This window comes from Agrilus planipennis, unplaced genomic scaffold (genome assembly GCF_000699045.2).
Source record: "Agrilus planipennis isolate EAB-ADULT unplaced genomic scaffold, Apla_2.0 scaffold320, whole genome shotgun sequence".
Classification (NCBI taxonomy): Eukaryota; Metazoa; Arthropoda; class Insecta; order Coleoptera; family Buprestidae; genus Agrilus; species Agrilus planipennis.
In genome coordinates this window covers 183122-193390 of record NW_020439791.1, presented here as the reverse complement: position 1 = coordinate 193390, position 10269 = coordinate 183122, and the positions used below count along the sequence as shown (strand labels likewise).

Here is a 10269-nt window from a genome sequence, read left to right as displayed (position 1 = left end):
TTTTTTTTTTTAAATTTATTTAACTAAATAACTAACTATGATAATGTATTTGTACAATAACAAATTTTTAACTGGCATCATTTTTGACACAAAATTATTCAATTATTTATATCAAAAAAAGTACATTATAATAACTAACAAGAAAGATATCGATTAAGGTCTCTATCTTAAGAAGCGCCAATCAATCAATCAATGGAGCCCATCCATGCATGTATAAAATTACAGTCGCAGAACAGTAAAAAAAAAGGAGACGAAAAAGATATTATAACAAACAATAATTAATTAAGCGCTTCTTATAATGGTAGACGACCTTCGACCTTTCCAAACAATCTAATACAAACACACACACTTGCACACGCACAAATACGCTAACTACCAACCAAAACACTGCAGAAAATCAATTACTCGAATTCTTTTAGCGGCCCTTTTTCGACAGGAACAAAATAGTTAAAGCACTTCCGCGAAAGGGCCGAAAAAAGCGCGGAAAGGAGGAGCGTCCATTGTAAGCTACGATCATATTACGGAAAAAACAACGAGATCGTTCAATCTTACAATGTCGCTCGCCAATTTGATAACGCTCGTTTTTTTACGCTCGGTAACGATATTAGCAACAGTCTCTCTCTCAGATATTCGGGGGGCGCGCACCAATAGCCTAAAGATGTTTAGTTCTTCTCTTCCTTCTTAGCTTTTTCGTCGGCTTGTTGCTGTTCTGATGAACTGCTACTGCTAGAACTTCCGCCGCTGCTTTCTCGTTCTGCAGCCATCTAAAAAAAATGAATAATTTAAAATACACGCATTCGGAGGTTTTTGCCTCATTCATCGAAAAATTACAAAATTAAAACTTGTAATTACAGAGAAAAGCCAAAAATGATTAATACCTACACAATGTTCTAAGCTATTCATTTAAGGAAAATATTGAATCTAAAATCTCTTGTTTAATTAATTTATAAAACTATAATACGTCGCATGAATTTCACAAGGTTCTAATTATACTTTTGGATAAAATTTAGATTTTTGCAAATAACTTCTTTTTATTTAAGCTGTTTCTTTTTTAATTTCAAATTACCAATATCTATTCTGTTTCGTTTAATGAAAAATGTTAACTATAAACTCACCTTTTTGTAGGCCATTTCAAACAATTTCAACGAATTTTGTTGTAATGTGCCAGTCGTTTTGCGTATTTCTTCGGGGTCAACGTTGTCCTTGTTCGTTAACAATTCCTTAACTTTAGCTATCTCTTCTCGAAGTTTATCGCACTGTAACAAAAATAACATCAAATTATTGGGTACAAAATGTTAATTTGTTAAACAGTTAATGCATTACAAACTAACTTAATTTGCAGATACTACTATCACTTTTATAAAAAAATAATGAAAAATTCAATGATTACAACTTTTTTTTTAATAGTCAAAATAATTTACCTCCTCTTTGGGCAATTGATCTTTGAACTCTTCCATTTTACTTTCTGTATCATGTACAATTCCTTCAGCTTGGTTAACGGCTTCCACACGTTCCTTCTTAATTTTGTCTTGTTGTGCATACTGTTCAGCATTCTTCACCATGTTCTCGATCTCATCTTTGCTTAAACCACCGGATGACTGAATAACGACTGAAAAGAAACTTATAATGTACAATGTTCTCAAATAAAAACAGAACAAACAATCAAACTCAAGCAATGTCATTGTTGAAGAGTTTTTGGTAATAAAGAATTTCGTAAAACTTTACAGTGTACATTGTTCACTCACTTTGTTGTTCTTTTCCAGTTCCCTTGTCCCTGGCGCTTACATGTACTATACCATTAGCATCAATATCGAACGTTACTTCGATTTGTGGAACTCCCCGGGGTGCAGGTGGGATTCCAATTAACGTGAACTGTCCCAGTAGTTTGTTATCAGATGCCATCTCACGTTCACCCTGGTGTACTTTAATTTCCACCTGAGTCTGACCATCAGCTGCCGTAGAAAATACCTGACTTTTCTTGGTGGGAATTGTTGTGTTACGGTTGATAAGGCGCGTGAACACGCCGCCCAACGTTTCAATACCAAGTGAAAGAGGAGTAACGTCAAGCAAAAGTACGTCGGTGACATCCCCGGCCAAAACACCCCCTTGGACGGCCGCACCGATGGCTACAGCTTCGTCAGGATTTACTGAGCGACTCGGCTGCTTGCCGAAAATTTCTTGGACAGTATTTTGCACCTTAGGCATTCGAGTCATACCTAATCAAACAAATTTACTTGTAATTCTCTTAACTTTGAAGTTAATTCAACTAAAAAGGCAAGACAATTCAAAAAACACTAAGAATATGTCAGTTCACAAGAAAAAGTCACAATACCAGAGAAACAAAGCTGACTTTCAATCAAAATAAATTCTGACATGGTATTTCGTTAATAAATATTAAGTATAAGACTTATAAATTCCCCTCCTCCCCTTCCAGAAGCTCTCTTATCTTGTCAACTTACCTCCGACCAAGATAACATCCCCAATATCAGATTTGGATACCTCAGCGTCTTTGAGCGCCTTCTGACACGGCTGCACAGTTTTCTTAATCAATTCGCCAACTAAACTTTCGAATTTGGATCGTGTCAGTTTCAGATTCATGTGTTTCGGACCGGCTGAGTCCATCGTCAAATAGGGTAAATTAATATCAGTTTGGAGGGATGATGATAGTTCGATTTTAGCCTTCTCGGCTGCCTCCTTTAGACGCTGCATTGCCATAGGGTCTTTAGTAACGTCGATTCCTTGGTCACGTTTGAATTCTGCCACAAGATAATTGACCAGGACATTATCAAAGTCTTCACCGCCAAGGAATGTATCTCCATTGGTTGATTTTACTTCGAATACGCCCTTCTGGATCTCGAGGATTGATATATCAAATGTACCGCCACCCAAGTCGTACACAGCGATTCTGGACGGAAAAAGAAAAGGTAAGAATACATACTATTAAAAAATACTAATTAATAAACTACCCCCAAACTACACAATTCATGGAAAATATTAACTTTAATTTGATAATCTAATTACACTTTTTGGGTCATATTCTATGTGTTAAACAGTTAAACAATAAACAGATAATGTGAAGCAATTCTTGTTTATTGGAGCATATTTTGCTGATAATACGCATTTAAATTTGCTGTTAACGGTCTTATCCTCTTTATTCATACACTACATATTTTTTTATTTATTTATGATATACAAACAGACAAATATATAGTTATTATTTTTAAACCATTTTAAAGTTTATAATCGATTAAAAAGGGGCATCATTCACTTAAATGCAACAGTACTAGAACTAAAGACAACTTTAAGGGATAATTAGACAAATTATCATAGGAGCAATAAGGGCAACACAAAGAAATTTTCTGAATTACTTACATTTTATCTTCAGCCCTGTCCATTCCATATGCCAGTGCAGCTGCAGTGGGCTCATTGATGACCCTAAGAACATTCAACCCCGAAATTTGTCCAGCATCCTTTGTTGCTTGTCTTTGAGAGTCATTGAAATATGCAGGAACGGTAACAACAGCATTCTTCACTTTAGTATTTAAATATGCCTCGGCAGTTTCTTTCATTTTGATCAGAATAAATGCACCAATTTGACTTGGTGAATACATTTTGCCATCAGAACCCTGAACCCAAGCATCTCCATTTGATGCTTTCACGATCTTATAAGAAACGGTTTTCCTAATAATATACAATAAAAATGAAATTAACATTGTAATCAGCAACAAAGTCAATACATTGTTTTCAAATTAATTTGTTATTTTTTGAATGGACTTGTTATATCTTCTATAAACATAATATAAAATTTCATATATAAATTAATAAACAATTCCTCTTTAGATACTATTACATTAGCAATGTAAAAAGCAGCATACATATTTCTAAAAACAATATAACTATAATATGGATGTACTTTAAAACCATATTTTAAATATAATTTACATAATACATGGTACATTTTTCCAAAGTTGAACAAAACTGTATTTTTAGTGTAAACACCAATACAATTCAATATTAATTATTATTTGAACCCTTTTGGTGTTTTACAACAACTGCTAGTAAAAGAAATATTCAGTAATTCAACAAATTTGCCATATTTACTTGGCATTGACGCAATATGACATTTTACTTACATATCCTTCTGTACTTCGGGATCTTCATATCGTCTTCCAATAAGACGTTTTGTGGCGTAGAATGTGTTTGCAGAATTGGTAACTGCCTGTCTCTTGGCAGGCATTCCCACAAGTCGTTCTCCATCTTTGCTAAATGCAACAACTGATGGAGTCGTTCGAGAACCTTCAGAGTTTTCAATTACTTTAGCTTGTTTCCCTTCCATAACTGCAACGCAGGAATTTGTCGTTCCCAAATCAATACCAATAACGGCGCCTTTGACGCCTTCAGATCTACGATTTTTTAATTAATAAATTATGTTACCAAAAATACAAAATCGATCGATTAACTTACTTATTACGGACTGAAGCTCCATATCGTAAGCTTAAATTACTAAGTGTGTTCTGAAAGGCAAAATAAAATTATAAATTGAACTGTTTGAATAATAATAATTGGAATGTAGAATAATCGGGAAAGGTAAAGTTCCGGTAAATCTTAACCAAACATTCGTAAATATAAGAAAATGATCGGTAACAAATTATAAATTATAAATATTTAATGTGAGAATTTTTAAGAAAAAAGGCATGCTTTAATTATTACGCAATATCAGTATACAGAAACCGGAAAAATTGCCGATATTCTGAAATGACAGTAACTTACATTTTTATAAAACTGGGAAAAATTCCTCTTGACTGAAATGTCTGAAGCCAAATTTGTGATGTCTGGAAGTTTGCGGCTTAGTATTCTAGCAGCGGATAACATTTTTACTTGAAATGTTGAAAATTTCTACGTTAAACTCCTTCACGTGCAAAAGCACGAACAAATGGTGAACTTTTTATCCACAACTTTCGACAGAAACATAAAATACACTACTCAATACCACCACACGTGTTAGCAAAAGGAAGCAAAGTTACTAAAATTGCATGTCAGCCAACATTAGCATGGTGACCAATGATAGAATCATAATTAAGCGCTTAATTTAAAAAACTTCTAGAACATTCAAGAAATTTCAAATCAAATTTTATCATGCAGGGGTTGATTAAATATAAAATAGAAAAAAAAAACAACGACAACAAACGTTTTACCAAACAACAAAAAATGTTTTTAACTTCAAATAATGCACTTTTAGATGTAAATAAAATATGATCTCATTTCCGTAAATAGATGTAGTACTACTATTAATTTTTAAAGACCTTCAAAATACGTTTCAATTAGTTTACTTGAGAAAGCTGTATAAAATATTCAGTGCCACCTTTTATTGATCATTAGGTTGCGATAAAATTATCATGTGACGAAATGATTATACATAGTATTAGTTTTCTGTAGATGAACAGCAATAATTTCGAGCACTGGAAAGTGAAAAAGTGTAAAACATTTAGCAACATAAAATGGGTAATTCTCCAAGTTCTGAGTGGTTAAATAAATTTAAAGAGATAAAAACTAACCATGATAAAGCATTTTATATTATTGATGAAGGACTTACGTTAGATGAGAATTCAAACGTAATACAGGTATGGGTATATGTACACCTTTTCCCAAATGAGAAGTTATATTTACACAATGTTCCAAAAGAGTCTGCGTATTTTTCTTATTAAACATTGAAAGATTCTTTATTACTTATTCGATTATTATTTAAGAATTTAAATTTTTAGGCAGTAGAAAAATATAAAGAAGGTTTAAATTTAATTGATGATGCGCTAAATGTGAATGTATCAATGCCAGAAACAGCCGATTATTATTGGGAAGAAGCTCTTCGAATGATTCAAAAAATGAAAAAAACCCGAAAGGAAATACACGATAGAATACAAAGTATCCAAGGCATTTATTTAACTTATAACGAAGATAACAGCGATAATTTACGTATAACTCAAAAAAGTGTTTTATATTATTATGCCGAATTGTCGAAAATGATTTTGGATTTTTGTGTGAAATTGGAAGATTACGATTCTGATATTATTTACACGTATTTACAAATCAAATTATTTTTTGTTTCTTCAAATGGAATAGTTAAACAAGCATCTAAATATCAGAAATTGGTCATCGCATTTATGAAAGGTTAGTTACTTCGTAATTCAATAACTTCTTGTATTATACGCTTTATCCTTATTACGTGGGTGAATTTTCGACTGTTTTTAGAATTTATATTCATATGTATACGACAATCTTTAAATTTTCCAACGTTTCAGCACCTGTTGTGCACCTTCTTCAGAGAGGTATCAATAAAACTCGTTACTTTTTTGTGCTTCTGACTCCATGTTGAAATTGTCAAAATTTAATTATTATACTCATAACTCGGCTATGATAACAATATTTTTGTTTGTTTTTTTAAATCATGATTTCAATTTCAAAAATTGATAAAATGCATATGCACAGCGTGCACTGTATTGAGATATAAGTCAAAAACACAAAGATCTACTGTATTGTTAATTATCTCTGAAGAAGGCCCACAGTCAGGTGTCATGAATCGTTAGCAAATATAAAGATAGCAGTACAAAATAATTCTGGAATCATCGATTCCATATGAAAAAGATTTCATAAGTATCTTTTTGATAACAAGTGCATATTTTGCGAATATTGTGTATACAGTATGCGTTCCATAAGTAATGCTACCATTCCAGGACTAGAAGGAATTTTAAAAAGCCTTTTCTAGGATGTGTGTTGTCGCATCTGGAAAAAATGGTCACATTACATATGAAAATTGACCGCACCCTGTATATTGTCGTGAGTGGTATTAAGTCGAAGGTAGAGGTAGTTCAGAATTTCATGAACTTTGTGAACCTCGTCAATTCTTGATTTCTACATTTCTAGCTTTTAAAACAAAATTGGTTGTAACTGTTTGAAGTTTATCTTGGGCTCCATCCTTGCTTGTGCAGTGGGACACAAGGTTAACAACCGAGTTAATAATTTAGTAGTGCAATAAGATTAATTCGATAACTTCTGCTTCTCGCATATCTGAAGATTCATGTCATTCTAAATTACCTTTACATAAATGTACAAAACAAATCGTGACAATGCCCGCATGACCAAAAGTACAGGGATAATTTCAGTAAAATCATTAAAATATTTTTTTATTATATAGATAACGAGGATCAAAACAAATCACAATATTTTATTCAAATAGGAGCTTACATTTATCCACTTTTTGATGGAATTTGTCCATGTTATAGAACTAATTATGGTGTCTCTATTTTGCCTGATGTTAATGCAGAAAATCAAGGTAGGTATATATTATATATATATTACACCTAATTCATTATTATACATATATTTTATGTAATTACTACATAAAACTTTTTTAAATGTCAAACCTTTTAAAATGTATCAGGAACACCATGTATTGGATTTACCTTGGAAGATTCTTCGGATACAACTGGTTTTGAATTATTCGAAAATGTGTTCCAGACACTGACCAACTCAGAAACGGAAAATAATACAAGGAAAATAAACGAAATGGGTAAAACTGAATAGTTTTTATATTTATGTCGTTTTATTTAATTCCTGAGACTAAAATAGCATTATCACGCCGCTGGTGTAATGATCCATCGCTGACGCTTATTTTACGATGAGGCAGAAGTAGAAACACCTTTCTTTTCACGCCCATTTACAATTAGATTGTTTTTTTTTCTAGCGTCTACTCCAGAGTTTCAAACAATTTATAAAAACTTGGAAACTTATGGGAATATATTAGATAGAAGTTTAATGGAAGAAAAAATTGAAATTGTTGAACTTCAGTAAGATTTATTAACCTAGGATTTTTGAAAAAACTCTAATTTTTAAAATTGTTTTTTTTTTCAGGTCAAATGATTTGGCGAATGCTTTTTTTAGCACCGACGAAAATATTTTTGGCACATTATATCAATTAGTTTATATAACTCCTGAAGAAATGATTTTAGAACACTCCCAAGATACTAATGACAATGAAAAGAAATCGAACAAAGACCCCAATCAAAACAACACTAATAAATGTTACCCCAATTTATCTGATGAGGAGCACTAAAAATAAAAGAACAACAAAAAATTGTTGTTAATAGATTTTGTTAATATTTAATGTGTTTTAAAGGCATTTTATACGGCTGTGATCATATGTGATGTTCAATGTTGTTTTTGTATTATATAAAATTTTATAAACTTGTTAACTTATGGTTACCTTTTAATTAATTTTAACCTGCTTAATCTACAATTCATTACAGTCTGTTTATATAAAAGTGTTTATTTGTTGTTGTTTATGCGCTATAAATAGGTACGTTTGAAAATTTTAAATCTTTTACGTATTATGTATTTTGTAACTATAATTTGGAAATTTTAAAATCATGATTGCCTAGATATCTTGCTGTAACAAACGTACCTAGGTTACAAAAATTTAACTTTCTTTTTAAAATGTTAATCCTCCTCCGTTAATTTTTCAATTAAGTTTGAAGCAATTTATAGTTACGTAAGGTGCTTTTTAATAAATTTGGACCTCCCTACCTCATGGAAAAGTTTTGCGGAACTCCTTCTTTGATCTATCGTAATTAATGGATATTCGTATATGTATATTGGTACTGACCTATTTTTGTATAAAAAGGCAAAATTAAACGTTATTAAACATTTTGTAGAAGTATATGGCTGTAGGATTTTCTCTATTTACACAAGGTGAAACGAATTGTTTGACTCAAGACTGGAAAAATAACGATCAGTTGTTGCCGTTTTCTATTAATTGTGCGTTAATTTAATCTAGGTAGATGAATTGAATGTATCTAAACCAGTCAACCTAGACCTTAATATTTCTTTACTCTATGTTCTTTAACATTCTCTATAATCAATAGTATGAAAATTATCTATGGTATGAAATTTAAAAGAAATTTAATCAGTCTTTAATCTATGACATAACCTAACTACCTGATATAACCTCTTGAAATTTAATGGCATTTTTAATTGTAAAGTCCCAAAGAACCAAAGTATTACCGAAGTGTAGTGCCAGTATAAGCTATATCAATATACAGTTTAGTAATGTGTTTTATGCGTTATTGTTTAAAAAAGTTGATTGTTTAATTTGACGTTGAATTGAGATGGATAATGACTCCAAAATTGAAGCTATTCGCTTAGTTCAAGCCATTGAAAAGCATCCGGTTTTATATGATAACAATGTTCAGAAATATAGCGGCCGAATTGGACAAAAAGATGCATGGAATAAAGTCGCTTTAGAGACAAAAAATACTCGTACGCATTTTAATTTTTTTAAAAACATAATATTGGTTTAATTGTTTACCTTTTTAGCTTCAACCTGTAAGGAGAAATGGCAGGGTATACGTTCAACACTTGTGCGCTATTTGAAAAGCAATTCAAAGAAAAATTTTTATTTACTTGAACATTTGCAATTTTTAATTCCTTTTATAAAGTTTAGGTAATATGGATTTTTTTTTCTAAATGTTCCATTCCTTATAGGTTATTTGTTTACAGGTCTAATGAGGGATACACTTACTTTATGAATGAGTCTTCACCTGAGGTAAATTCCACACAGTTAAATTCTGATTTGCTTTCAAGTACAAATGTGAATTATCCTAAAGAAATGGAGTTTGGCGAAAGTGATAGTGAAAAGAGTAATCAACAAAAAACAGTATCGTCAAAACCAAAAAGGAAACATCAAGATCTTTCTATTTTTGATGATGAAGAAGATGATTCTGACGTTTTGTTCTTCAAGAGCGTCTGGGCTGATGTCAAAAAGATGAACAGGAATCAAAAGTTGCAGTTCAGAATTAGTGTCTTAAATTCAATGGAAAAAATTCTATGCTATTCAGAACCAAGTAGTTCAAGTCATAAACGTAAGAATTTTCCATAATAATTGTTTTATCCTTATATTCTAAGTTATATACGTAAAATATACTTTACTTTTTTGTATTACATTCGTAATATTCATAAATAAATGTTTTATTTATATATGTTATTGTTTTGCAATTGAGTGTGTCTACATTTGTGTTCGTAAATGTCTGCCAGTGCAAATGTATTACTTATAGTTTTTTGAATAGTTATACTTTTGAATTATAATATCAATGTACCGAGCACGTTGTTTTATACGTTTCGCTCGTTTGACTGCCCTTGGTTGTTTTTTCGTCAACTTGCGTTATTAGCTTGATCTCCTCGGAAAGTTTTTTTATTTTAATGGAATAATATACAGTCTAT

The 10269-nt window shown here is 31.4% G+C and overlaps 3 protein-coding genes across 3 annotated transcripts; 2 read left to right on the top strand and 1 right to left on the bottom strand.

Annotated features, from left to right (window-relative positions):
• Positions 1-296: 296 nt before the first annotated feature.
• Positions 297-4999, bottom strand: LOC108741612 (heat shock 70 kDa protein cognate 5). Its single transcript, XM_025979481.1, has 9 exons — positions 4771-4999; positions 4465-4514; positions 4134-4403; positions 3373-3681; positions 2460-2905; positions 1746-2216; positions 1422-1609; positions 1116-1256; positions 297-764 (listed from the first exon to the last, which is right to left on the bottom strand). The coding sequence occupies exons 1-9, from the start codon at positions 4870-4872 to the stop codon at positions 663-665; spliced, it is 2079 nt and encodes a 692-aa protein (XP_025835266.1). The 5' UTR covers positions 4873-4999; the 3' UTR covers positions 297-662.
• Positions 5000-5032: 33 nt separating this feature from the next.
• LOC108741600 (protein spartin-like) lies at positions 5033-8251 on the top strand. The gene is made up of 6 exons (XM_025979482.1): positions 5033-5621; positions 5763-6165; positions 7190-7327; positions 7436-7564; positions 7739-7841; positions 7906-8251. The coding sequence occupies exons 1-6, from the start codon at positions 5499-5501 to the stop codon at positions 8105-8107; spliced, it is 1098 nt and encodes a 365-aa protein (XP_025835267.1). The 5' UTR covers positions 5033-5498; the 3' UTR covers positions 8108-8251.
• A 716-nt stretch (positions 8252-8967) lies between these two features.
• Positions 8968-10026, top strand: LOC108741597. Its single transcript, XM_018476447.2, has 3 exons — positions 8968-9309; positions 9367-9493; positions 9550-10026. The coding sequence occupies exons 1-3, from the start codon at positions 9159-9161 to the stop codon at positions 9926-9928; spliced, it is 657 nt and encodes a 218-aa protein (XP_018331949.2). The 5' UTR covers positions 8968-9158; the 3' UTR covers positions 9929-10026.
• The last annotated feature ends 243 nt before the right edge of the window (positions 10027-10269 follow it).